The sequence below is a fragment of the Pelodiscus sinensis genome, chromosome 8, assembly GCF_052426305.1.
Source record: "Pelodiscus sinensis isolate ZL-2025 chromosome 8, ASM5242630v1, whole genome shotgun sequence".
Taxonomy (NCBI): Eukaryota; Metazoa; Chordata; order Testudines; family Trionychidae; genus Pelodiscus; species Pelodiscus sinensis.
Genome location: NC_143059.1, coordinates 39026144 through 39052373, shown reverse-complemented (window position 1 = coordinate 39052373; position 26230 = coordinate 39026144). Strand labels below are relative to the sequence as shown.

At 42.8% G+C, this 26230-nt stretch overlaps 1 protein-coding gene and 1 long non-coding RNA gene across 3 annotated transcripts in view; one reads left to right on the top strand and one right to left on the bottom strand.

Moving 5' to 3' along the window:
- The first annotated feature begins 307 nt into the window (after window positions 1–307).
- LOC102454297 (uncharacterized) lies at window positions 308–26175 on the top strand. Its single transcript, XR_331931.5, has 3 exons — window positions 308–532; window positions 25326–25500; window positions 25698–26175. It is a non-coding gene; the product is annotated as an uncharacterized LOC102454297 (long non-coding RNA).
- The window catches only part of KIF20B (kinesin family member 20B), a 109999-nt gene continuing 84878 nt past the window's right edge, over window positions 1110–26230 (bottom strand). For both annotated transcript variants that reach the window (XM_075935118.2, XM_075935117.2), the window contains 8 exons: window positions 25188–25364; window positions 23678–23845; window positions 19116–19235; window positions 17616–17819; window positions 13812–13907; window positions 11670–11817; window positions 8754–8896; window positions 1110–1403 (listed from right to left, as the gene is read on the bottom strand). In XM_075935118.2, coding sequence (XP_075791233.2) covers window positions 1326–1403; window positions 8754–8896; window positions 11670–11817; window positions 13812–13907; window positions 17616–17819; window positions 19116–19235; window positions 23678–23845; window positions 25188–25364 — 1134 coding nt within the window. In that variant the 3' untranslated portion in view covers window positions 1110–1325. The remainder of the gene's footprint in view (window positions 1404–8753; window positions 8897–11669; window positions 11818–13811; window positions 13908–17615; window positions 17820–19115; window positions 19236–23677; window positions 23846–25187; window positions 25365–26230) is intronic.

The window sequence follows — 26230 nt, the reverse complement described above, 5'->3', positions numbered from 1 at the left end:
GAGAAGGTAAATTCTGTAGGATACAAAACTACTCAAAATAGTTAAATCCAAAAGAACTTACTGTACTTCCCTGAAGCAAGTCTGCAATTCAGGATTTAGCCATACAGCCTCCACCCTGTGATGTGGAGGGAGGTGAAGCTGGGGTGCAGGAGGCAGCCACGGTCCTGAACAGGAGGTTCCAGGAATTGGGCAGCCACCATGGATGGGCTACCACAAGATCTGGCAGCATGTTGAATCATTGCTGGCGTAGTCACTCTAGGGCAATCAGAATGACTCAAGACTTGTCTTCCTTAATCTTCAACAGGATCCTGCTGATCAATGGGATCGGAGGGAACATATACAGGCACTCCTCAGACCATGACAGGAGGAATACATTGGAGATTGTGTCCCTGTCGGGAGCAGAAGTGAAGACACTTCTTGTCTGGCCTGGTAAACAAGGTAACCGAGTCACTTTGGGATGAAGATACCACTCGTGGGGAGAGAAGAAAGATCTGCTCAGTCGATCTGCCAGCAAATTCTTGATGCCCAGAAGGTGAGAGGCCTCCATTAGAAAGGCTTTAAGCTTAATGTCCTGCCCTTTTTTGGTGCGCAGCTTAAAGCTTTTACAAATACGACACTTGCTATTAATACGGGCCTCACCTAAACAGCAAAGGGAGCTGGTATGAGGATCACTGACCAGCATAGGCTTTTTGCACAGGTTGCAGTTCTTAAACCCTGAGGAGTGGGGCATGCTCTGTCCTAAGGAAAAGTCCCTTTTGGGGACACTTAACTTTAAACTAGACACTAAGAGAAGGAAAGCTAAAATTCGTATGAACAGCCAAATGTAAAAAACTTTGCTAGAGCAAAGGAACGTTATGTGCATTGGTGGTAAGAAGAAACTGAGGGTGGGAGGAGCTGGCAGTGTCCCTTATACTGTACCATATGGGAACCATCCCAGGGGGCAAGAGAGAAATCTGGGAGTCATTGTGGGATTGGGCCTTTTTGTTGTGGGCTGGATCAAACTAAGCAGGGGGCTGGAATCCCCACCTTTGTGACAGATGAACCACTAGTCTGAACCAGTGTCTGTTCTTTTGTTCACCTAAAAGTGGTATTCCTGAACCCCTTTAAAAATAATTTACAAATATACACTTTCTTGAACAATATTTCAGGTTTAATGGAGTCAAGATTTCATACAATACTTAAGATTTTAAACAAGACAGAACTATACAGAGGCAATGGGAGTATAATAAAGGTGCTGCACTTCACTATATACAATCAGTTGAAAATAATACAATAGAAATATACCTTGATTTAAACTTATGTAAACATGCTTCTACATAACCATTCTATTTTGCCGTTTTTGTCCGCAGTCGTCGCTTGATGATTAGGTGATCACTTTCCTTTTCCTTTTGATCCATAACAATCTAAAAAAAATGAGACATTTTGAAAATGATTTTTGCTTTTTTCATATAAATGTTTAATATGGAATCCTATGTTAGGTGTCACTCTGTAGATAATTCTAAATATATGTATACAGATGATGCATTCAGGCAGTTCGCTTTATGAAAAAGCCACCAATTTTCTAGTGTTCCCCTTAGGTATATTCATAATAAATTGCATAATATCACTACTCGATTTGTTAAAAAGGGCCCGAAGTAGTCTGAAGTCAATGTACATAGCTCCACAAATTTCATGAAAAAGAATGGATGATAAGGACTAGGATGTGTCAGACTAAGTGTCCACAGAAATTAATGCTAACAAATTATAAAACCATAGAAACCATTCTGACTGAAAATTCTTTCCAACCCTAAACTTACAGTACAAACTCACTAAAATAAGTGTTAAAAAAGTGAGATGAGGTGGGTGAGATTTTACCACCCACCTTGTTTCGCTAATATCCTGGAACTAATGTGGCTACCACACTATTACATACAGTACATTTTTTAAAAAAAGGATTTAATTTTATCTTCCCTGGCTTGTCCAGCATCTTGGATCCTATGCAGTCTGGTTTCTGCATTGTTCTCTCCCCCTCCCCAGACTTCTCTCAGTAAAGTTTATGGGATTATACTCATTTGCATAAGAATGTGTAGGATGGAAGCATAAAAATGAAATGCATATGCTCTGCTTTGGTTCTTTCACCATGGGAAGGAGGAAGAAAGCAGAATAAATGTTCTGTAAATCCCTGCTTCCAGCTACTGGACCATTCCTCCAGAGCAACAACTGCACGGAGCCATAAAGCTAAACTCCAAGGATCCCCTTGCAGACCCTGGCATATGTCGCACGTCAGGGTCTGTGCTAGGAGGAAGGTGTCCGTATCATGTCCCAGCATGCATGGCTCTAATTCTTAGAGCAGCTCCAGGAGAAAGACCTGTAGGCCTACCTACCTCTCCTACAGTTCTTTGAGATCTGTTGCTCATATCCACTCCAATAGGTGGGTGCAGTACGCATAGGGCTGACTATGGAGCCCCCTGAAGTGACACCTTCATGAGATTTATAGGTTCCTGTCTACTTGCTGCCCATTCAGTATCTTCTTCCAAACTACTCTGACAAAGGGGAGGTAGGTGGAATTTGGAATGGACACGAGTAACACATCTGGATGTACAAGTTATAAGAGGTAGGTAAATTGGTGTTTTTGTTCTCCAACTGCTTGATCACATCTGTTCCGAGTGGTGACTCCCAAGCAGTTTCTATGGAAAAGGGATTGAAGCTCATCGAGCAAAACTGCCCTGCCAAAAGCCATGTCATTCCTTGCCTGTTGGGCGATGGCACAGTGTGATGTGAAGGTATGACCAGACAACCATGTTGCTGCCCTATGTCTTCAATAGGGACCTGGGCCAGGAATGCTGCAGAAGATGCCTGCATTCTGGTGGAATCAGCCATTACTGCTGGAGCTGGATTGTTAGCCAGGTGGTAGCAGGAGCTGATACTGGATGCAATACATGACAAAATATTCTGGGATGAGATATGTACAGGCAGTCCCCGGGTTACGTACAAGATAGGGACTGTAGGTTTGTTCTTAAGTTGAATTTGTATGCAAGTCGGAACTGGTACATATTGAACCCCAGGTGTCCCCGATTCAGCCGCTGCTGAAACTGACCAGCGGCTGACTTCCTGGAATCAGCCGCTGATCAGTTTCAGCAGCAGCTGACTTGGGGACACCTGAGGTAGAGCAGCTGGGGTGCTGCCAGGTTGGTCCCCGCAGTGCCGAGCTGCGGCGCTGCGGGGACCAACCTGGCAGCACCCCAGCTGCTCTGTTCCAGGCGTCCAGATTCAGCCGCTGCTAAAACTGACCAGCAGCGAGAACAGCCTGGTCTGCTGGGCGGGGACGCACTAGCTGCGCCCCACTCCCCCACAGCAGATCAGGCTTTTCTCACCGCGGAGAACGGGGGCGGCGTGACCGCGGTGCGTCTCAGCGGTCCCGCCGCCCATGTCCTCCGCAGCGAGAAAAGCCTGGTCTGCTGAGGGCCCCCCCAGCAGACCAGGGAAACGCGGAGCAGCTTTTCTCGCTGCGGAGGACACGGGCGGCGGGACCGCCGTGGCGCATCTCGGAGGTCTGCTGGGGGGGGAGGGGGACGCGCAGCTAGTGCGGGGTTCCCTCACCCCATTCGTAAGTAGGGATCCGATGTAAGTCAGGATCCGACATAAGTCGGATCCACGTAACCCAGGGACTGCCTGTAACCCCTTCATCCTCTTGCTATTGCAGTGAAAATCTGTGATGATTAAGAAATAGATGTGTGTCCAGTGTGGAAAGCTAGGTCATGCCTGATGAGTGGAGAGCTCACTTCTCATTGCTTGCATGAGATTTTGGAAAGAAAAAGTAGTGGAAAGATGTGCTGGTTCACGTAAAAGTGGAAGACTACCTTAGATAGGAACGCTAACTGCAGATGTAGTTGCACTCTAACCTTATAAAAGATTGCGTAAGGGGGTCAGAGAAGAGAGTTGGAATTCTGAGACCCGTCTGGCTGAGATTATGGCCACCACAAAGATCATCTTTCAGGAAATGTATGATAAGAGGCAGGTTGCAAGGGGCTTGAACGGAGGTCCCATGAGTGTGGAGAGGAACATGTTAAGTCTCATTGTGGGACAAGATGTCTGACCTGGGGATACTGTCTATCCAAGCCATGGGGCTGCCAAAGACAGATCTGCCTTCCCCACCTGGATGGAAGGCTGAGATAGATGCCATGTGGACTATAATAGATGACATAGCCAGCCTGAGGTATTTTTGATGCAAAAGGTAGTCACGCACAACCGACGAGGGGGCTTGTTGAGGGGAATACTTTTTTTGGAGGGACCAAATTGAGAAATGCTTCCACTTTGCAGGGTATGTTTCAGCAAGTGGAGGGCTTCTGACTGCCCAATAGGACTTTCCTAACCAAGTCCAAACACTGCAGCTTCAGCTGATTCAGTTATGCAGTTTTCACACCATGAGGTGGAGAGACAGCAAGTTGAGGTGTTGTAGTTGGCAGTGATCCTGCATGATGAGATCCAGGAGCACTGGCACAGCCTGTCCACTGATAGGCCCAGCAGTGTTGTGAACCAGTGCTGTTGGGACCATACCAGCACAATGAGAATGACTGATGCCTTGTCCTACTGGATTTTGAGAAGGGCCTTGCATACGAGCAGGAAGGAAGAGAACGCAGGCAGGCAATGACTTAAACTATAGATAAAAGGCATCCACTGTGGAGCTATGGCTGTGGTTCTGGAAGAAGCAGAACTAGTGACATTTGCGGTTGCTCTGTCTCGCAGAGAGATCCACATGAGATGGAGAGGGTGATGTCTACTCTGAATGACCACTTGTGGGTGTTGAATGAGCAGCTGAGGTGGTCCCGCAAGGTCATTCTGCTCCCTTGATAGGCTTGAGGTACCACTCTGTCTGTTTAGATAGAGTATCACCGTGCTGTTGTCTGTCCGTATTGAAACACGTGTGCCCTGCAATTGGTGATGAAAAGCGTTGCAAGCCAGGCGAACTGCTCTGACCTCCACGACATTGGTGTGCAGCAACAGGGCCTATGGTTACAATCAGAAGTGAGTCCTGATGCTGCCCAGGTGTGCTCCCCAACCAGTCTCCAATGTGTCAATGACCAGAAAGAGTGAGGGTTAAAATTTGATAGAGGGCACTCCTGCACAGACCACCTGAAGTTGAAGCCACTGGTTGATGGATTCGAGAATCATGGGAGGGAGGGTGATCAGCCCCTCTATACAGTCCCAACTGGTACCCTTAACTTCTGCTAAGCAGGCCTATAAGGGGGAAAAAGATAAAACTTGGTGCTGCACCACATTATGTAAAGACCACCATGTTCCCAAGAAGCCTTGCAGTTCCTTGCCATTGTGGTTGGGAACCACTGGAAGCTGTTGATGGGGCCTGTAATGGTTTGGAATGGATCTTAGGCAGGCAGATTCTAGCCTGTGTGGAGTCCAGAAAGGCCCAGATGAACACTAGATTTTGTGTCAGGACCAGTATGGGCTAAGGTATATTCAGGATAAGACCTAGTCTGCTGAAAATGTTCACAGTGCCACATGCTCCAGCCCGATTTTGGGACTGGCCTTTGATGAGCTCATCATCCAGGTACAGGAAGACTTGCACCTGGCATTTGGCTGCTACAACCGCCATGTACTTTGTGAATATGTGGGGCCGTGGAGAGTTCAAACTGTAGCACAGTGAACTGAATGCAGATCATTAATTACCAATCTCAGAAATTGCCTTTGTGCTGGAATAATTAGTATATGGAAGAGTGTATTCAATTAAAGAGGCATAATCAGCCCCTGGCTCCAGGGAGGGAATAATAGTGGCCAAGAGACACCATGCAAAACTTGACTCTTATAAATATATTGAGGTTTTGCAGATCTAGAATGGGCGGGCGGGAGCTTGCCCTTGGCCAAAAGGAAATACTGGAAGTAGAAACCCCTGTCCGTGAACTCCTGAGAAACCTTCTCTAACATCCCCAGCATGAGGAGCGATTGCATCTTCTGTAGGAGGAGTTGGTTGTGAGAAGGGTCTCTGAAGAGGCATGGGGAAGGTGAGTGGGATGGCACAGAACACCCCACCTCTTCCCTGTGCAGAACCTGGCAATCTAAAGTAATCTGGGCCAAGGCATGGTAGAAAGGAGATAGGTGGTTCACAAAGAGAGAATGGATTTGGGCTAGTGGTCCATCCCAGGTGTACCTTCAAAAATTCAGCTTGGTTCTGGGGGGCATGCTTAGAGGAGCTCCTTAGAAGATCTCTAACCCTGGCTGGAGGAGGACTGTGGTTACCACCTCCTATGACAGTTTCTGCCCTGATGCTGGTTATAGTCCTGCCGGGGCCGAGGATAAAATCATGAAGGAGATTTCCTCTGGAGTGCTGGTGTATAAGGCGCTGGAGATCTTAAGGATAGCTCATAAGTCCTTCAGACTATGTAGTCTAGAGTCAGTTTTGTCAGCAAATAGTCCTGTACAGTCAAAGGGAAAACCCTGAATAATATTCTGCAATTAAGCCAGGAGTTCAGACACCTGCAGCCATGAACTGTGCCGCATAGTAATGGCCAGCCATGGTTCTCGCTGCTGAATTGGCTGAGTTCATGGTGGCCTGGCGAGAGGTCCTAGCCACCGGTCTGCCCTCTTCTAGAAAAATGACAAATTCCTGTCTAGCCTCAGGCAGGAGTAATTCTTGGAACTTGGACAGCATGTTCCATGATTTAAACATATAGCAGCTAAGCACTGCCTGCTGATCTGAGATCCTAAGCTGGAGCCCTCTGTGGAATATACCTTTTGACCAAAGAGGTCTAGCTTCTTTGCCTCCTTGTTCTTGGAGGGCAGCCCTGGTTGCCCCTGCCATTCTTTGTGATCCCAGGTTGAGGGTCTGTAAACAAATGTTCATAATTCTTCTGTGGGAAGAAATGAAACCTCTCCACCCCCTTAGCCATTGGTATCAAGGCTAGAGTCTGCCAGAGCACCTTGTTCTAGATTGTCTTAATGAGTGTCAAGGCTACCCTAAATGAACCCTCCAGGGCTAGCAGGTCCATCATAGGGTCTGATTCCTCAACATCCTCTGTGGGCATATGCAAGTTCTGAGCCATTCTGAGGAGGTCCTGGTGGGTTTTGAGTCAAAAACCAAAAAGGATGAGATAGAGCTAGCCACTGCTGCATTCGGCGATGGAGATAAGGAAGCCCTGGGAGGAATAAGGTCCTCCAGTCCTTCTGGTTCACTGGTACCCTCCAGGTAGTCAGCTAGTAATAGCCCTCGTGGTAGGGGAGGTGCCAGCACTGTCACTCTCAGTTGCATACTTGATTACAGAGGTACCACAGGAACAATCTCAGGGGCCTTGGAGTGCTCTGGAACCACCAACATTGCCAAAGGGGTGGTGGATAGGGGCATAGATATCCCACAGCACAGCTGGTGTGCGTTGTGTTCTTGTGGCTGGAGCAAAGACTCCACTAGCAGGGGTTTTAGCTGCTGGTCTCACTCCCTCTTAGTTTTGGGCTTTAAAAGTCCCTGTAGATGCTTTACTTGCCTTGCAAATGGCTCTCCCCAAGCTCTTTAGACAAACAGCATATGGATCCCCTCTGGGCATGGGCTTGCCGCAGGAGTCACGCTGCTTAAACCCCTGGGGTAGCTGCATTCCCCAGTAATAAACGGAATTTTTTTTTTTGGGGGGGGAAGGAGGAACCTCCCATGGTAAACTTGGGATCAACTATAAAAAGGCTAACATACACAATTACTATAACTAAATAAGAACTAGGGATGTTAAAATGTGTCTTTGTAAATGAGTAACCGCTGAAATTTTCAACAGTTACACGTTTCCATGCGTGTACAGGCTCCCACCGGTCTCCCCTCCCCATGTGCTGCTACCTCAGATACAAAAGCAGCAATGTAGGGGATACAGTGCGTGTAACTATGAGGGTTAACTGATGAGCCCAGGCTCATTGGTTAACTGTCTATCTGGGTGCACATTAACATCTCTAATGAGAACTATATACATAGAAAGCTTAGGAATGTCTTGCAAAGCATGAGATCAGTTGCTCCAGCAACCATCACTGGCAGTTAGAAAGGAACTGAGAAGGTGGCAGAACAGCAGGGACGTATGTACTTTGCCATCAAGGTGCTACTTGATGGGGTTCTCCCCAGCTGATCAGACAGGTACTGCTAGAGAATGAACATGAGCAAGCACTCGAAAAAGCAGCTAAGTTTACACAAAGAGACTTTCCAGCCATGGAATATCCCAGGATCTGCACAACATTACATGTGGTCTTTCCCTACACCTCCCCCCCACCACACCCCTTCTCTTGGTCTGACACATCTGTGCTGAAACTCTTAGTGATATAGCACAAAGTCTCATCTTCAGTGTTTAAATCAGTTAACTTTCTTATTCATTGATTATATAAATAAAATGTATCATTGTATTACATTTAAATTGATGCAGTCAATTAAAAAACTACAATAGCTGAAAAAAAAAAAAGTCTGATGCTCTACACCAAAATTAGAGACAGCAATGGGTCACTTTGTGCATTTGGCAGTATTTTCAATATATCCCTTGTAGAGCAACTCAGTTTTCCCATTTATATATGTCTTGCAAACAGTCACAAACAGAGGGGAGGCAAGAGGAGAAAGAACAAGATCCAGTTGTAAAACTATGAAGATTGGTTAAGTGGAGACAGAAGGAACTGAAGTACATCGATATTTAACTCATTTTTGTAAACTGACTAGATCTCAGGTTGACTGCATCTCTTTAAATCAGCTTTCTGAAAGCCTGTAGCTTATCTCACTTCAGTGTGTGTGTGGAAGGTACATCACTTACCATGTCACCAGGAATGTCTAAAGGAGAGGAAATGTCTGTTGAATACAGCTTTCTTTTGGCTCTTTTTGGCTTGAGCTCATTTGCTTTCCGAGTGTCCACTTCTGTAGATTTAGGGGAGCTTATTGTTTCAATCAGCTTCTTTGCTACAAGACATTTGATTTTAATCAATATTTGATTTTTTTAAACAAAAATAATATAATTAGAAGGAATCAGGGTAATATTTAAAAAGCTACAATATAATAATCTAACCACCAGTGAAAAGGTTTTTAAAGAGGCAATGGGTTAAAATAAAAACTTGCTTGATTACACAGACACATGGCTCATACCCCTTTCAGAGGGATAAGTAGTGTTAGTCTGTAACTGAAAATACTTATAGTCTTGCAACACATCTACATTTTTTGTTAGTCTCTGAGGGTATGTCTACACTACAAAGTTAATTCGAACTAACAGCCGTTAGTTCGAATTAACTTTAATAGCGGCTATGCATACAAACCGCTCGTTCGAATTTAAATCGAACTAGTGGAGCGCTTAATTCGAACTAGGTAAACCTCATTCTACGAGGACTAACACCTAGTTCGAACTAAGTAGTTCGAATTAAGGGCTGTGTAGCCACTTAATTCAAACTAGTGGGAGGCTAGCCCATCCCAGGTTTCCCTGGTGGCCACTCTGGGCACCACCAGGGAAACTTCTGCCCCCCTCCCGGCCCCGGAGCCCTTAAAGGGGCACGGTTTGGCTACAGTGCTTGTGCCAGTTGCAAGCCTGCCAGCACCCAGCAGCAGACCCTGCACTTGGCATGGCATGAGCCACCCACCCGCTGCTACCCAGCCCTCTGCCTCTTCCCAGGACCAGGCTGGCAGCTCCCAGGAGCCTGCCCGGGGCCGCAAGAGGCGGGCGCCCGCCTGGTCTAATGCGGAGATAGTGGACCTCATCGAGGTTTGGGGGGAGGCCTCCAACGTCCACGACCTGCACACTAGGCACAGGAATGTGGCCGTCTAGGCCAGGATAGCTGCCAGCATGGCCACCAAAGGCCACATGCAAACCTAGGAGCAGGTTTGCATGAAAATCAAGTTGGTCCAGTGAGACCCCCGACCCTGAGCTTAGAACATAAAAGCACAAGAATGGCGGTACTGGGTCAGACCAAAGGTCCATCTAGCCCAGTAGCCTGTCTGCTGACAACGGCCAACACCAGGTACCCTGGAGGGGATGGACCGAAGACAATGACCAAGCGATTTGTCTCGTGCTATCCATCTCCAGCCTTTCACAAACAGAAGCGAGGGACACCGTTCCTACCCCTTGGCTAATAGCACTCAATGGACCCAACCTCCATGAATTTATCTAACTTCTGTTTAAACTCTGTTATAGTTCTAGCCTTCACAGTCTCCTGTGGCAAGGAGTTCCACAGGTTGACTATATGTTGTGTGAAGAAGAACTTTCTTTTATTAGTTTTAAACCTGCTGCCCATTAATTTCGTTTGGTGTCCTCCAGTCCTTCTATTATGGGAACTAATGAAGAACTTTTCTTTATTCACCCTCTCCACACCACTCATGGTTTTATATACCTCTATCATATCCCCCCTCAGTCTCAGCCTTTCTTCATATGGGACATGTTCCAAACCCCTAATCATTTTAGTTGCCCTTTTCTGAACCCTTTCCAAGGCCAAAATATCTTTTTGAGGTGAGGAGACCACATCTGTATACAGTACTGAAGATATGGCGTACCATAATATTATACTTCCCCTCCTCCTTCTTCCTCTGGCTTTCCCCTTCCAGCTCCCTCCTCCCAGGTTTCCCCCTCCCGTCTCCCACCCTCTCTCTTCCCCTCTCCCACCTCCTTTTCCCAGTCTCCCCAGAGGTTAATCCCTCCACCCCTAGTTTTGTTAAAAAGAGAGTTTCTATTTTTGAATACACATGTCCTTCATTTTTTACATCAGGAAGGGGGGCTAGGGAGGGGTAAGTGGAAGGAGGTGAGGGAGGAATGGGGTATGAGCCCTCGATGGGGAGGACTGGGGTGGCTCTGCAGGCTCCTCGGGGTGGAAGCTGTCCTGCAGGGCCTCCTGGATCCTGACAGCTCACCGATTCACCCCCCCCCCCCCCCGGATGGTAGCCTGCGGCAAGTACAACCGGGCTGATGGCCGAGTGCGTTGATGTGCCAAGCGTGGGCACTTACTGCACTCCAAGACAGGACTGCTTTGCTGTCCCTCATCGAGTTAGACAAGCAAGCGGGGAACCCTTAACCTTGGTTCAGGGTTCACTCAATGTGGACATGCTAGTTCGAATTAGCAAAACGCTAATTCGAATTAGTTTTTAGGTCTAGATGCACTAATTCGAATTAACTAATTTGAATTAAGTTAGTTCGAATTAGTGCTATAGTGTAGACATACCCTAAGGTACTGTAAGACTATTTGTTTAAGTTTTTTTCAGGCACATGGCTGTGAGGGACAGAGAAGCCATAAGAGAGAGACCGCAGCAGTGGCTCAAGGAGGTTTAAACTCCTGAAGGGTTAACTGACCCAGAGAGAAGAAGGCATGTGAAGGAGGGAGAACATGGCTTTCCACTGCTCAAGTATTGGGGGAAAAGTTAAATTAGATGAATACCATCAGGAGCAAAACCAATTGCCATTGTCTACTGCTGCAGCAGCAGAGAATCTGGCAGCATGTAGGAGCTGCAGGGGTCTGGCTAGACTGTGCGCCAACAAAACACCGATCAACCTCTGTGAGCTGCAGAGAATGTGGGTCAGATGTCCAGAAGTGTGGAAGATGCTGGGCTGCAGAATGAAAAGCCATATAGTGCCTTTGTGAAGCACTTATCATGCCACATTTGCAACCTAATACTCTTCAGGAACCTGTCCTCTTTCTACATTTTCCAACAGAAATCACAAAAAAGATACGTCTTCTACTGTAGTTTGCTCTATACAAACCTTTGGAGTGAATAATTGTAGGAGAACTTTGAAAGAAATCTCCAAGCTTTTGTAGGGTTCCATCTTTTTTCTGCATTGATTTTGTACTTGAAGTCAATACTTGTTTTCTTAACAGATATTCCTTTCTAAATGATTGCGTAGTGGCCATCTAAACAAAAATACTAGATAAGTAAAGTAGTGAACCATAATTTCATTTTTTTATTCTACAAATTAAATTTGATAATCAGATGGCTCATTTTTACTTTTTAACATATATAGACTTCAGTTTTTAATTTATACCTAACTCTGTTCCTTTAATTTGAGAGCTAAGGGCACTTGTATATGTACTTATATAAATGATCCAAGGCAATCTGAATATTCTGACTGCAACAGAGTTTAATAAAACAAGTGTTATACAACACAAAAATCCACCAAAATATAAACAAAATTATAAAAACAGAGGTTCTGGCCTCACTAAAAACAGTAGCAAAATTCCCAGTGACTTCCCAGGATTTCACTCCATGTACTGTGTACATATTAATTCTTACTCAGAGTTTTTACACCAGACAATTTTGTAGCACTTCAGAGGATTTCAAAGTACTTTCCTAAAAATTATTGGGACGTACAGGGATTGTTTCACCCTGATATACAATGGGAAATGATGGTAGTTTCATAGTACTCAGCAACATTAAATAATTGTAAGGAAAAGCTTTAAAAACCACTAGTCCGAATTTGTTTTTACCTGCTCTAATGGCCAAAGGCTTTGTGGTTTTTTTTGTTTTGTTTTTTTTAACTACTCTGCTATGACTGAAAGGTTCAAGGAAGTTCTATTTCTGTTATTGTTGAGTTATTAGGTATTAGGCAGCATTGTGTCTAGTTAGTTTCAGTGTTTTCTCCTCATTTGTTCCATGTTTACTCATTTGTTGTTTCTTGACTTAATTTAGGCCCTGAGTTTTCCATAGAATCTACTTAGGCACACCTTTGTATCCACAAGGATCTTTTGAAATCAATGGGGCATTTGCTATGTAGGTCAAACCTTGTGCCTACACAAATCCAGGACAAAAGTGGGACTGTTTACACTATGCCTTTGCACTTACCTCAAATGCTCCTACATTGATATGATTTGGGCCTATACATGATACCACATTATAGAAACACTATTACAAATCTTGTCAATTAGTTTCCACTATTTGAGAGGGTTCTTACCATAAGAGTGTAGAGAAACTCGTTTTATAAATAGAAAAAAATTAATAAGAATCACAAAAATTGTCAGAGGTACTTGGGGGCATGTATTTGCTGGCTGGCTAAAGGCAGAACAAATCAGACTGCCAACACTGGATAAGGGATGTTCTGAAGGAAGGGAGGGAGGGTTCTGAAGTGGCTTTGGGGATAGGGCATTTACCTGGGGAGCACAGGGTAGTAGGTTCAAACCCCACTCCATCTATCCACCCTGGAAGTGTCCAGACCCCCAACACAGGATAAGGGACATCCTGGAGGGAGGGAGGACTCTGGAGTGGCTATGGGGATAGGGCATTGGCCTGGGGAGCACAAGGTGGCAGAAAAGTGCTGCCTCATATCATAAACACTGCTTAGATTTAAGCCACATATTTGCAGGACAGCTCAGCCATGCCTGAGTGGGGGCAGAGGACTCAAAGGGAATTGTTCCAATTGCAGATACAGGTGTTTGAAATCACTATGCTGCTATTTATCAAATCTAGGGAAGAAATGGGAGAAAGATTAAAGTTGCAATAGCACAAAAATGAATGCTAATAAAGGTTTTAAAACAAAGTGGCTGAGAGAAACTAAACCACTAACTTGTGCCACCAGTGGAGGCAGAAAATCTGGAGGGCCTGAGTTGAAGAGCAGAGTCTAGCACGCTTGTGCTCCCAATAACACTGGACTGTGTCCAAGTTCCATAGGTGGAGGCACTAGCCCAGGAGTAATGATTGACGAGAGAAGCTGTGCTACAAAATCCAGGTAATGACTGAGTCACTTGCAGAATCTAATTGGATGGTACGGGGATGCCAGACAAGTGCACACAAAGTATAAATACTGCTTAGTAAACCAAAAAAAACCTTTTTAAAGCCCCTTAATTATTTACATATATCTGTATTCACATAACATCCAAACCAACTTCAACAGAATAAAACAAAACAAACAAACCGTTTTCTTCTTGTTTTTATCAGATCTGGATGTTGTCGATAAAGCAGTATCTGTTGTAGGTGTGGCATTTTTCTTGTTTTCATTCTTCACATAGTCCTAAGAAAATGAAGTATATGGTAAATTTCAACCGCAGTTTGCCACAGATTACAATTTTTTTTCCTGGAAAAGTAGCAGTTGTGTAAAGCAGCAGCCAACATCTGAATTAGGCATGTTAAGAAGCGAGTAATTTGCTAATCGTGTAGTTGATAGAATTTGCATTGACTACACAATTAGTCAATAAGGCAAGGCAATTAAAGTGCTCAGTCCCAGCTCACACCATGTCCAGGCTCAGTCCTGGCTCATGCTGGGTATGGGACTGAACCGCCCCTGTGACTCTGCAATTTAAAAAGGTAGTAGGCAGGCTGCCTGCCCACCCAGGTCCTACTAACTTTTATATGCAGAGCCGCATCGGAGGGTAGGTCCCGCACCAAGACTCTGCATTTAAATGTCTATAGTTGATAGCATTAACTGATAAGCATTTGATTATCAGTTAATCAGCTAAATCAACTATACTATTGCATCCCTGATCTCAATTGCTATAGTCAGTTATTAATGAGCTACTAGCTAGCATTTCCTGAGTAGTAAACAGTAGATATTTATTCACACCAAAATGAAAGCTAAATCTTCTGAACTGAAGTCAACAGGAAATAATGGTAGTTATCCCAGTCTGACATTTGCTATTTTTCTTCTCCACCATTTCATCTATATGGGTGTTCTCTTCTCAAATATCTTAAAACTAAAGTTGGAAGTCTTTCAGATGAATGCAAATTTAGCTACCTGATGTAAATTCAGATTGATAGCATTTTACCATTGTTGAGCTGTCTGTGAGAGGCATCTTCTATTTTTGGGATGTGATATCACTTCCATGTATAATAAACTTTCCTTTCAAAATTAATATAAAAAGCACGATTGCACATGGATAGTTCAGTAAAAAGACAATCAAATATAGTACTTGAAAACCCTAGCATGCGATTTTGATAACACTTGTGGCTGGGTTCTTTTAGAAACACAGAACAAAGGGGATGATTTCATGTACATGGGCTGTCAAGCAAATCTAGTCGCATAGGGAACAAAGGACTAATAAGGTGAAAAAGTTGCTGAATTAAACATGGAACCCTATGTTAAACTGTTAGCTGTTTAAGTCTCAACTAAAACAAACCCTAATCAATCAATGCATTTTTAAGGTGTCGAAGGCTGGATCTACACTATGGGGAAAGTTAAATTAAGATATGCAATTCCAGCTACATTAGTTATGTCGACTCCAGGTACGTATCTTAATTCATGTTTCTGTGCAGTCTTCACAGCTCATGAGAAGCAGGTGTACCAAGTTCAATTTAGTGGGTCTTTACTAGAGCCGTTAAATTGAACTCTGGAAGATCGGTCGTGGCAGTGTCAAACCTCCCCACAGAGAAGACATAGCCTATGGAGTTTTCCCCTTGTCCTCTGCTCTTCTTAGTGCTCAAAATATCTTACCACTAGTTATGCCTGATACTTATCCATTAATTTCAACCCTTTGTCTAAAATCATGGTTTGGAGGTTTCAGAAAACTATAAAAGAAAATAAGTCAGTACATTTAACTTTGAAATTCAGGTTTGTTGAATTCTCCCCCCCTTCCTGGTTTCCTATTTGGTCAGTGACGAATTTAGAAAGAAAAATAGAAGTATATTAGAATTTAAAAAAAGTTTGGACTTTTTTTAAAGTACCAATAAAATAAGAAAATACTTGAAGATGCTACTAATTTTAGTCCAGGAGTGTTGCAATTTTATTGTGACTTAGCTAAATGAGGTATGAAGAGGGATTATTTCAGTATAAAAATCTCTCTAAAGTACTCATCTACCATACAAACAGCTCTAAGTTACAGATGAGCACATTTCATCTATCACACAAAGTGGTTCAATACCTGACCAAGGGCTTCAGAAGTGTGTTTATTTCTACATTTGCTTTTCCAGCAGCATGAAAGCATATTACTCTTGAAGGAAATGGGTTGAAAAAAAAAAAAAACAGAAGTAATTTTAATAGACAATTGTGGATACTACTCTTTTCCAAAATATTTTATAATCAGAATTCCAGTTCAAATGTTTAGTTATATAGTCTTCACCAAAAATGCTTTTGCATTTAGGTTTTGAAAACAACAAAATGCAGAAATTATAATTTTTAATACCATTTTCAAATACACTGAACTGAAACCTACTTCTCCTTGTGCTAAAATAAGCATTCTGAGAATCTTGCATGAAAGGTGCCAATGAAGTATGACATTTTCCCTTTTTTCAGCAAAATGCCTGATTCCACCCATAGCCATATTTTACGAGTGGTGCCCCTCCAGCCCACCAGCCATTGCCAGTACACTTCAGAAGTTCTGAGATGGATCTAGATCATAACACACAAGAAAGGTACTGTGATATAGCACCTGGTGTGTGTAGCCTGGATCTCAACTTAAAATCTGGCACTAGCGTTAATTGCCAAAATAAAAGATTCTGTCTTTATTTCACAATTGCTATTGACTATATTACAAAAGGAAAGAGGTGGGATGGTTTCAGGAAATGAAAGCCTGCTCAAGCCACCACTTCAAGGTCTTAAGAAAAATAAGTCAAACTCAAATACTTATACAAAATAAAGAGGATATTTTTATGTAGCTGATTTGCATAGCAGGAGAACATTTTTATTTTTTATTCTGACCAAAAACATAAGCCATCCACAAATGATGCTTATTCAAAGCACTAGATACCCTTGGCATATATTTAAAGCCAAAACATAGGAGCTACAAAAAACATTAAAAAATGCAAAGCAATAGCTCCTCTCCTTACCACACATTTATTCACCGATCATGTGTGCATTACAGTTTTAAATTACCAGTGCACTTCCACCATGTACAGTGAAAGCTGTGTTGTTATCTGGCACTCATAGGGTATGTCTACACTACCACCCTAGTTCGAACTAGGGTGGTAATGTAGGCAACCGGAGTTGCAAATGAAGCAAATGATTTGAATTTCCCGGGCTTCATTTGCATCTTGCTGGGCGCTGCCATTTTTAAATGTCTGCTAGTGCGGACTCCGTGACGAGGAGAAACGAGGAGTAATGGTAGTTTGGACTAGGAAACCTAGTCCAAACTACCTAGTCTGTGCCACGTGTAGCCGCGCGGCACGGAGTCCGCACTAGCGGACATTTAAAAATGGCGGCGCCTGGCAAGATGCAAATGAAGCCTGGGAAATTTAAATCCCGGGCTTCATTTTCAACTCCGGTTGCCTACATTACCACCCTAATTCGAACTAGGGTGGTAGTGTAGACATACTCATAGGGAATGGGGTGCTGCCAGTTAATTTAATATGCTGGATAATAAAGCTTATTGCTCTGCCCCCATCCCCTTACAGCCCAAGGCAGGCTGAGGGAGAAGGAGTGCTGGCTGTCAGAAACCCTGCAATGACTGGATGGACAGGTGGGGGCCAGGAGTATGCCCTGAAGACACAGTGTTATTGTGTCTAGAGGCAATTCCAGTTAACTAAGTTTTCTGGTTAAGAGAGTCCCAGATAACAAAGCTTTCACTGTACATGCATTTAAAGTCATGCTTTGGGATAAATATATCAAGATATACAATTAGGAATATATTAGTTGTCTCTAATAAGAATCAGATACAAAAGGCATGAAATGTTTTAATTTCAAGATAGGATTCCACTGCCGGTACAGTAAGGTATACCAAAACCAAACATGGTAATAGATTTAAATATATACTTTAAATTTTAAAAAGATTATGATCAGTTTAAGACTTACTTCATCTAGTTCATTACTCTTCCTTTTCTTTCTTGTCTTGGGCATTTTAACAGTCACTGGTAAGGCATTGCCCTGATGTTTCACTTCCATCTTATTAGGATGCAGAGGTGTGAACTGAATCTCCATCTCAGGTTTAGGAAACCTGCTACCTTTTCCATTTTCTGTAGACACCTCAGAAGAGTCCAGAGCAGTGTCTGAATGGTCCTGCAGAGACATGCAGTGAATTAAAGAGAACAAAAATATTGTTGAAAAAACTTTAAAATAACCTTGTGATATGAAAAATAAAAAGTTAACATAGCCTTTTAAAAAAATCCATTCACTCAATAGATATTGGCACTTGGGAAACTGGCCATGGCATATGCAGAAGCCTACATTTTCAGCTGTTGTAAAGTTTAAGCTTTTTTCTTAAGAAAAAACAAAAAAATTAAGTTCCTTTATGGTTACAAATAGAAGTTTTTAAATGTGAACCCAATGAAGTTCTTAGACAGTTTTCTCACTGAGTCATCTGCAAACTCCAGCTTTGTTATATAGCTTCTTATTGTTTTTCAATGCAACAGCAGAGAGAAAATATGATTGGAAAGTTTGTGCTCCTTCTACTCAGAATCCTGTTGGCAGCAACTAAGCTGACTAGAATCACATCAGGTTCATTCTACTGCTACTTGGAAATTAGCCACAGACAGGAACTATTCAGGGAGAGGCCACGCTGAAAACATTGGCTAAAGATAGACTCTTCCCACCACCCCTTTATATTAGCAGAGATGCTAGAGGTATAGGGTGCTGAAATGTTGCTCCCCTATAACAGTAAAAATCTCAGAGATCGAGAAAAAGAAAGGAAAAAAGTTAAAGCTTCTTCTTTCTAACAGCTCCCACTTGTGTTCCTAAGATGGATCACACATCCAGGAACTAATGAAAATCCTTGCACCATCTCATTTCTAAAATTAGGGGTGGATCTATAATATCACTCATTATGTACATATCATGTCAGTTGGCAGTTTAAAGGTCAAGATAGATCAGAGCTGGGCCTGTCCAGCATATAAATCCACACAAAGGAGCGGACGTGAAGATGGGGTATCAAACTTGCCCTAAGAGTTGGCCATTTCAAGTGTCTTAAAAAAAGTCTCACTAAGAGTCAAATCATTTTGCAAACAGAGTTAGTCCTTAATTAGAGCTCATGAAGTAGGTATTATGCCTCTTTTATAGACATGATTCACCAAGTCAGCGGCAGAGCTAGGAGACTGTCCAACACCACAACATCTCTCCCTGCTATTAGCAGGACTCTTTTTATAGCTTTTTCCCTTACAGCAACAGACTAGCAAAAAAAACAGCTAGAAACAAAGAACCAGCACCAAGGGACCTGTCAGTTCCATGCAGGCTACCATGAAGAGGCTCGTAGGCTTCCGTATAAGAATATTACACAGATAATTTCTTTAGCTTTACTGTGTCTATTAGACAAAAGCTATATCACCACATACCACAAATAATTTAAAGCTATATACCAACCTCAGTTTCATCCAGTGAAGACACATTGCTTGGACATCGTGATAATGGATTGTCTTTAACTTCACTGAAGCTTACTGGGATACTTTGTCCAGCTACAGAATTGTTTTCTCTTTGTTCTTCCTTAAGTTGTATAAGATTTAGAATTAAATAATAAGAATGCTAGAGTGTAAGCTTCAAAATTATAACATTAGCTGAATACATTTGAATTAATGAATGTTTGTCTGGGAAGCCAATATTAAAATATTTCAAAAGACTCGTGCAGTTAATATCCAAAGAAATACTATTATACCATGAAAACATTCAGACTTTATAGTTCTGTTAGCAGTTTCTCTCCTCATTCATAACAAATTGGTAAATGGCTGCCACCTGGAGAACTTGGAGCTGATTTAACATTGCTGTTGGAAACTCCAGGATTGAATCCTGCTCTTCAGCTCAGGCCACCAGGAGTTCTTCTAAAGCTTTAGATTCATGCCAGCAACCAATCAATAGCAATAAGACAAGATCTGAAATTACTATAGCTAACCTTAAAGCAACTCTATATGGGTGTCTCCCTTTAGAAGAAAACATAATTATTTTTACAAGTTGTATTGCAATCATTTTCCAAACTACCAGTTTGGATTCAATGAACTAGAAGCTGCTAACAGAAAGAAAATAATCAGGTAAGAAATTTCCCATTCTTCTGCACAGCTTCACTCCTTTACACCAAATAGGCAATAGAAAGCAGTAATTCACAGTCATAGAGAGGATTAGTGAATGGAAGGATAAAGCAGAATTTAAACTATTGTCACACTAGGCAGAAATAGGAAGGAACTAGAAGTTTCCACAATATAAAGTGGAAACTTGGTCACTTGAGGAATTATTTGGGACAAACTCAGTAGCACTTTTATACCAAAGGATGCCTCTGCAAAGTAGGTTTCAATACCTCCACAAGTCTCCCTCAGGTGAGGCTCAGACACTTTCTTCCCACACTGCCACTAGAAACTTTCTAGAGAGAACCTTGATTCCCTCACTGAGTTGTTTCCCAGAGGCCTAGTGTCCAGCTAGTGCAGGTTTTTACCATTTGTCTCTGGCAACTTTGGAGAGGGAATTGTGAAAAGGGTACAACTGGCATACATGTGCTGCATACCTGAGATTTATAGTCTTTAGAGGTCTAGCAATGCCCTCTTATGTCACAATGTTCCATGTCCTGAGCTCTGATTTGGAACAAAATGATAGGCCAACTATTTCCTAATAATTGTGGGAAAAAACTTGCCACGACCAGAAAGTTTTCTAGAAATATCAGAATAACTATTCCTTAAAATAGAGAGGTTCTTTTATAGATGGAATAACTAATTTCAAAAATGTGCCTTTTAGAAGTAATGGCAACTAGAAAAGCTGACCTCAGGCAGGGATGTTAAATGGTAAGCGTCAGACTTACTGATATGCTCACCAGTTAACCCACCCTTGGCAATAAACTACGGCTGCAGCCAGTTGTGCTGGGCCAGAACAGCCCAGGCTGTGGAGGAGCCGGTCGGGCGAGGCAAAATGATCTCAGCGCCACAGCAGGACAACTAAGTTTACAGCAGAGCCAGATGGTAGGAGCAGAGTCAAAATATTTAACTGGGTAACTGCTTGTTTAACCAGTTAACCACGTTAGCTTATGTGGAAGTTTCGATGCATCTGAAGGTTCTCAGTTCTGAAGTTCAATGTACCTGCATAAAAATAAAAGCTGCTACAGCTATAACCCACTTTCCTAGAAGATATTTTGTTATTATTATACAGTTTGTATTATCATAGTACATTGTGGACCAGGCCCCATTTTGCTGCACACTGTACAAACAGGAGAGGCATTCTCTGCCCCAAAGAGCTGGCCACTTTCTTTCACATCAGAAACATGACCAGATCAAATGAATGAAATTTTATTTGTTGAGTTTTGTCTGGATTCCAAAATGTATCAACATGACCAATAGACTCCCTACTGAACTACACTTCTTTAGATGTCCAGGTGATCCAGATCTGGAGAGGTACTTTGACCTTAGAAAAAGTGGGTAGAGTCTCTGTAAGTAGCTCTTTCAGGGAGAAATTGTTAAAGCCCTGTAGAGGCAGCTTAGGCCACAAGTGGATTCTTGGTTGGCTGCCAAATCTGTTACATGACTGTACGAAGAAACTTCCCCTGTGGCCAAATTAGGGATGCAACAGTATAGTCGATTAACCAATTAACTGATAAGCAAAAGCTTATAGGTTAATGCTATAGACTACATACATTTATAGCGCCCCCCCTCCCCCCCCCCCACACACACCCGCCAGCATATTTTTTAGCAGGCTATACAGCAGCTCGGCTGAGTTCTGGCTTGCATTGTGTCCAGGACCTACCCCCACTATGGCTCTGCATTTAAAGCATATTAGGAACCGGGTAGGCAGGCAGCCTGGCTCAGTCCTGGCTTGCACCAGGTCCAGTAGCTCAGACACCTGCCCTGGACAGTGGCTGCTGCCACCCCACGCTACTGCCCTGCATTAGGCAGTCAGTCCATGTGCAAAGCTGGTTTTTAAACCTGCTCCCCTCATGGACCAGATCCTGCCTGGCATGACACACTACTGCCTCTGATAGAGATGCAGAAGCACAGGTTGGCAGGTGGCTCTCTGGGAGTGAGGCTGGAGTGTACTGGCTACTAGCCCCACCTCTGGGGACTATAGAATAGTTGACTAACCTCTAAGAATTCATGAGGTTAATCGACTATTCAATTAATCAATATTTAATATTCCTAGGCCAAGTTATTCCAACTTTCCTATTGCATTTCTTGCACATTTTTCTGAAGCAGTGGGTGCTGACTAGACTTAGACTACTTGTCTGGTTTTCTATTGTCATTCCTGTGTTTGTGTTTATAACTTGCCACTGATAGAGGTATCAAAATCAACTAAATGGGCATGCACTCAGACTGTGAAAAACTGTACAGCACAAGGCATGAGCTAGAGACAGTGATAGAGCACTGAGCACCTGTAAGCTGACTGCTTGGGGAGCCACTAGGGGTATGTCTACACTACCCCCCTAGTTCAAACTAGGGGGGGTAATGTAGTCATACGGAGTTGCAAATGAAGCCCGGGATTTGAATTTCCCAGGCTTCATTTGCATGAAACCGGCCGTCGCCATTTTTAAATGCCGGCTAGTTCGGACTGCGTGTCGCCTGGCTACACGCGGCACGAACTAGCTAATTCGGATTAGGCTTCCTAATCCGAACTAGCTGTACACCTCGTTCCTCGTACTCCTAGTTCGAACTCGGGGGGTAGTGTAGACATACCCTAGGAGAGATTCAAACTAAGGATGTTACGTATCAGGTAACTGACTAATTGAATAGTTGATGCATTTTGCCATCAACTAGTTGATAAGGTGCCTCCACCTTTGAAATGTAGCAACAGCCCTAGGGGCTCCCCACAGCATTTCAAAGTGGCAGAGGCCGCATGGAACCCAGGGTCAGCTGGGGAGTCCCCAGCTGATGCCGGGCTACACGCAGCGCTGCTGCTTTGAAACACCATGTGCAGCCTGAGGACACCCCAGCTGGCCCCTGATTGCATGCAGCATTTCAAAGTGGCAGCGCCACAGGGAGCCAGAGATCTGGCCCCAGGCTTCAAATGGCACTATCGCTTTGAAGTACCCTCTCTTCTTCCCCCGCACTTGCTGCCTCTATCTGATAGAGGCACCAAGGGGGGAGAGGGAAGCGACTAATTGACTATCTTGCCAGATATCCGATAAGCATTTGCTCATTGGATAGTCGACTAGTCCTTCATATCCCTAATTCAAACGCCACTCAGCTGATTAGAAGAGCGCCCAGAGCGCGTCAGCATACGTTTCCACTGGGGGGGGGGGGGGTTGCACATCTGCACATGCTTTGGTGCAGATAAAATTTATTCAGTATACAGATGGAAAAAATTAGAGGGAACACTGGCTAAGACACTTTCAATTTTCCAGAGGGGTGTCTATAATCCCTAGGTTGTCATGCAACACTAATACTCCGCAAGTTGCACACTCGTCCATTACATTTCCAGGTAGAATTTAAAGTACTGTCTTAATCCTAATAATACTGTATGATTTACAACATCATCGTCTGCAGGACTACACCTCTCCCAGCACTAGAGGTCAGGTTGACAGAGGTGCTTGAGCAGGAATTTCATTGACATTGACCTACAGAAGCTGTTCAAGAGGGAAATCACTATAAAGCATCCTCAGCTCTTGAGTATGGTCCCTTTCTTGGCCTTCCAGTACCTCTATTAGTTAATTAACTAGGTAGGTTCTGAAACCTACCTTTTCTTACAAGCATTTGCAGAAATTGAGTTTTCATAAGTGGAGAAGTTGATATTTTATTGGCTAGAGCGTGTCTTTGGTTTTAGTGAGAGAATCTATGAAGTAAAACAATCAGTACTTAGAAATTTGATTAATAAAACTATATTGAGGAGAGGGGAGAAAAGGTTTGTGTTTAATTTTGGGAAATGACTAGAGTTTTTGGGATGGATGCCTGTAAAACTAGGATATAAATGGTTGTGAATAGATTATTATATTTATAGAAAGCATTTGCTAAACCTAAGGTTACCTGTTTATTATGGATGCATTCATTCACTTGATTTTGTCCTTCTTCAGCTAATGAAGTTGCCCTTAAAGTTTTAGAATTTGTGTGACAAGTAAATTGTTTTAGTTTCTTTATAGTGTCATCTTTTTCAGCCAACTGTCTCCTTAGTTCTTCTATTGCAGTTCCATAACCCTGTTAAGCACATTACAAATCAATGAAATTAAGAATTGGCAAAATACAAATTTGGCTGGCATATTTACAAAAAAACCCAAACCAGAAATAAACAAATGAGCTAAACTTAAAATATTTTTGTAAAATGTCAACTTTAATTCTCTGTATTAATTTGGTAATCATGAAAAGCGTCTGTCACGCAAGAACCTCTTAATGCCAGCTGGCAAAAGGGCACAGAGCAGATACATACAGGTTATAGGGGTCTCCCGGGATTGGCATATACAGTAATTCCTCATTTAAACACTTAAATGTGTTTCTGAAAATGTTTGTGCTAAGTGAAAACGTGCTATGCAGGGTCAATTTTCCCATTAAAAATAATGGAAAATGTGGAGGTTGCGTTTCAGGTGGTGGCAAAGTCAAATTTTTGTTGGTGCTGGGTTGTCAATGTCAACATTAGATATCTAGCAACTCAAGTTGCTGCAGTTTGTTAAAACACAAAGATAAATATGTGAGTGAGCGGAGGAGCGCTGTGACTATGTGTATTCATCCGCTCATGCATATTACCACTGTTTTCACCAACTTATACCACCGTGCGAAGTAGACTGCTACTTGATTATTTCTGTGTCATTTTGGGGACGGTCATGTTATTTGAAAAACATTCCCTAAAAAAAATTGTGCTATTACAAAAACGTGTTAAACGGGCACATGTTAAACGAGTAATTACTGCAGATTCTAGGTCCCAAAGAGAGTCACATAAGGTCTCTATATGGCTTACAATCAAGGTGTTAATCCCCACCAAAGATGAAAAAATGGCTGACAAACCATAGATGTTTATCCATCTGTTGAAACGTAAATGGGAGTATAGAAGTAAAATACAAAGACAATTTATAATGTTATTTGGCATTTAATTGGAATTAACTCATTTGTCCCATCTCCCCCCCTTCTTGTGCCACTATGCCTTCTAGTCTTGGCCTGAACCAGAAACTGAAGTGAAAAGCCAACATAGGCTATTTTTCATGGAATTTTCAGGATTGGTAGGTCAAGAAAACACTAGAAATCTTATAAGGAAGCTTATTTGACATTTCCAGTCCAGTTCCTCGATCACAGAATTCAAATATACATCAAATATTTTCCTGAGCCACTGAACCTTTTGGAAGTTAACCCCCCCCCTCCCCCCCCACTACTGCCAATTGATTTCTAAAGCAAGCTATGGGCTTGTTTACTTGTTAAATTTGCTCTTAAACACTGAACAGATTAAAGTATTTGACACTAAGACAGCTCTGAAAATCCAAGGCTGAAATAATATTATATTATACAAAACTAATAGATAACAAATAAAAATGAACAGGCAGATTAAGCTGACCTTTCCTGAACCCGCTAATGTGCTATGTTTTAGTTCCTCTATTTTTTTATCTTTTTGCATGTTGCTAGAAACCAGAGTACTGAGCTGCACTTCCAAAGCTGCTACTAGCTGATCTCTTTCTTCTCGCCACTTTTGCAGGTCTTGATCCTTTACTACTAGTTGTGCAGTAAGCGTCTCCTAAACAGCAAATGGAAAATAATTAGAAAAGCCCTGAAAAACCTTGTATTTCAACCCTTCTCACTACATAGAAGCAGAGATTATTATATTTATATTAAAAAAGAAAGACTCTCATCATCAAGGAAATTAAGCCTATGTGAGTATTCTATTTCACAAAAGGTCCCAAATAGTTTAATTTCATTTGCAGTAATTGACAATGTTAAAAAACAAAAAGGGTCTGAATTCATAAATCTTGTTCCCCCATTCGCTTTTCAAGAGCAGAATAACAGTAATGAAAAGCCACTCCAACTATTGATGTTGCTAACCTGTCTGCTTCTCGTAAATATTTTACAGACTGGACAACAAAGTTGAAGAGTAAATTAAGGATTCATCTACATTTGAACTGAGAGGTGTGATTCCCAACTGTTTAAGCTAGCATCTAAAGATAGTGGGTGTGTCCAAAGCAATCTGGGCTGCTGATGGAGTACAATTGCACCAGACACCCTAAGTACATGCCCACATGGCTAGCTTGAGAGGCCAGAGTAGTATCAGCCTTATTGCTAAATCAGGGGTCAGCAATCTATGGCTCATGAGCCAAATATGACTCACTAGGGACCCAGATATGGGTCTTTTGAAGCTCAAGCCCAACCCATGCCCTTTGCTCTCCCTGCAGCAGGAAGCCCACACTGGCACTACAGCAGGCCTAAGCAAAACAATCTGGACCCTGTCATAGCAGGGAGCCCCCAGACAGACACCCCTGCTTGCCCCTTCCCCCCTCCACACTGCTCAGAAAAGCAGCTGCGAGGTCATTTGATTTTCACAAACTGTAAGCCAGGAGGGGAGGGAGAGGAGTGGTGCTTTACAGCTGCTTCTGCCTCCAGCACAAT